General features: G+C 49.1%; 1 protein-coding gene across 1 annotated transcript; it reads left to right on the plus strand.

Moving 5' to 3' along the window:
• Window positions 1–569: 569 nt before the first annotated feature.
• Window positions 570–1,190, plus strand: LOC149330682 (uncharacterized; the record flags this gene model as incomplete). Its single annotated transcript, XM_089559474.1, has 1 exon — window positions 570–1,190. A coding segment is annotated over one exon (621 nt), but the record flags the coding sequence as incomplete, so codon positions are not given.
• Between the last annotated feature and the right edge of the window lie 1,680 nt (window positions 1,191–2,870).

Consider the following 2,870-nt stretch of genomic DNA (forward strand, 5'->3'; position numbering starts at 1 on the left):
TCTACGCGGCTATATAGCTCCTGCACCCTTCCATTATCGGATTTAGGCAGTTCATAAAAAAAATGTGCAGGTGAAGTGAGCCTTTGAAACCCGTCTGTTAGTTCATTCTTAAAGCGAAATAAATAACATCGCCTTAAATATTACTGCGGTCATTTAAAGACGATAGACAGCTCTGCACTTCCATCGCACCATTTTCGAAACAAAACCAATGAAAGAGGGGGCACTATGACCTGCCGGCTGTTGCATTTGTTCCCATATAAAAACATGCAGGCTTCTTGACCACGTGGTAAAGTGGCCACTTGATCAAACGTCGTCCACTTCTCCGTCGACCTCCTTGTTTGGTGACTCTTCGTTCAGAAGTCGAGCACGAGCGGAGCTAGGAATGCTGGAGTTTCAAACCAAGAGCTCGGCGTTTATGTGATGTTTAACCTCTCTCTAAACGCAGTTCTTCACCGCCGCTGCTATATGCGCCCTCGTGGCTTGCGTCACATTCGCTGAAGAGGCTGCCAAGAAGGACAAGGACATTGAGGGTCGCGGAGGCGTTTATGTGATGTTTAACCTCTCTCTAAACGCAGTTCTTCACCGCCGCTGCTATATGCGCCCTCGTGGCTTGCGTCACATTCGCTGAAGAGGCTGCCAAGAAGGACAAGGACATTGAGGGTCGCGGAGGTATCCTCGGTGGTGGTCTCGGAGTCGGCGGCTACGGCGCAGGCGTTGGACCTGGTCTCGGGGGTGCGGGCATCGGAGGCGCTGGGATCCTGTACGGTGGAGATGGCCTTGGTGGCCGTGGGGTCATTGGCACTGGGCTCATCGGAACTGGAGGTCTTGGATACGGGGGTCTTGGATACGGGGGCCTCGGAGGATATGGTGGCGGCTACCAGTCCGGCTACGGATCTTCGGCCGGTGGTTACCAGGGAGGATACCAGGGAGGCGCTGCAGGCCACAACCAGGGATTCGGGGGTTTTGCCGGCGGTGCCTCCACTACGAACGTGAACGCCTACAACAACAACCAGGGCTACAGCCACACCTCTGGTTTCTCGGTCAGCGACAGCAAGAGCTTCGGCTCTGGTCAAAAGCAAGGCTCGGCTGGCTTCGGAAGCGGTGCTGGTGGATACCAGGGTGGCTTTGGCCAGTCGTCCTTCGGAGGTGCCGGCGGAGCTGGGTACGGTGGAGTCGGTTACCACGGATAGAGGTAAGGACATATTGAATTGCTGACATGGCACATGTGATTATGGACATATGTAGGGCCGGGAACGGAAGCGCGATTATAGGACCTTCTGGAAGTGTGCAAAATATATACGTAGCAATCTATCTCGATCGGTCTCGTTGAGACTATGTTGTATCCTAGATAACACCTTGCATCACCGAGAAATAATAAATGGTAGCCCCATCTTATGTCTTACATTTATTTTAGGTGTCTCAGTTACATGAGTACCACGTGCGCCTACAGGGGAATGTGAAGAATACTACTAAGATGCAATAAAGTATTTAACTAACCCAGAAGAACCGGGCAGAATTCATATAAAAATAATTTGAAGAGCCATAAACCAAGCAAGAAGTAAAAAAATATATTACACTGAACATGAATGTATTTTCCGATGGAACAAGACTTGAAAGAACCTTTAATATTCCACTGTGGCTAGCGACCACGCACTTGCAAGCTATAGGCCGATTGCAAAAATTCAAGAATGGACTGCGTATATACACACTTAAATGGACTGACTGTGACAATGGCGCTCTCTGTTTTTTGTTTTTGTATTTCAGATTCTCATCTAGAGTGCGAGCGTATGGTCGACAGTGTTCCTCTTTCACTCATCAGTCTGCAGTCAAACATCCAGTCAATAAAACATGTCACTCACTGAACTTCTCTCGCAGTCTTTATTGTCATTTGTACAGCAGTGCCTACAAAACTATCTGTGGGGCGGTGGGCGCAGCTCCTTTCCTAATGGCGCAATTTATGTGATAAGTTTCTTGGTCTTTTTATGATTCTATTAATATGCTTGACTAGTCAACAGTAAGCCTTTTGTCTTGACCGTAACGCCGTACCATAAATTTCTATATACATACTTCTCCATTTAGAGTGACTCAGCATTGCTTGATGCGTCTTGACGATTGATTCGACGCCCTCGGTTTCGCACCCACGCCATTCGCAATCAGGGTAATGCTATCCAACGATCCCAATTATGACTTCATTCTTCCAATTTTTTCACTTCTGTGAAGCGTATCGAGTTAGGTGTGCTACCAGAGTCTTCCAATACTCTTACATGTCATGACGCTTCACCCCTATGCTATGGGTGAACTTTCTACGCTACCAGAGGCGCCCGCATCGTGCCCGCAGATCTCGTCTATGAGGACACAGTACAGATGGCAGTAGAGGTAGCCGCCGTTGTGAGTGATATCGTGACATACTGGCACATAATATTCGTCGTTCACTGTATTGGTATAGTGTTTATAAGTGCCGCGAAGGATGCGCCTAACACCTGTTGTGTACCGCTTCGTGTCTACCGCTTCGGCTTCACAGGAACGTAGGGAAAGCAGTCGTTCTCCTTGCCTTGAGACGCCGGACGGCGCGAAAAGTGGAAGTGAGCCATATCATGGCAGGAAACCGGGAGTTTTACGTTTGGCTTCCCGTGTGTTCGTTTCCGTAAGAACACTTCGACGTAAGTGACATCGTTCCTGTCAATGAATGAGTTGTCTAAGGCGCCGTCGTACCGTCACAGCACACGATAGCGAAGCTCAAGACGTAAGCCGCACCTGGTTTATTTGACGGCTTCCCGATGTATGTGTCGAAGCCAAAATAATGCCTTGGTGCATGCAGCTGCCGTTGCAAGTGGTGCCGATAGAAGGACTGCTCATAATAGCGCGCACGG

This window comes from Amblyomma mixtum, chromosome 9, assembly GCF_055824585.1.
Source record: "Amblyomma mixtum isolate Tamu chromosome 9, ASM5582458v1, whole genome shotgun sequence".
Taxonomy (NCBI): domain Eukaryota; kingdom Metazoa; phylum Arthropoda; class Arachnida; order Ixodida; family Ixodidae; genus Amblyomma; species Amblyomma mixtum.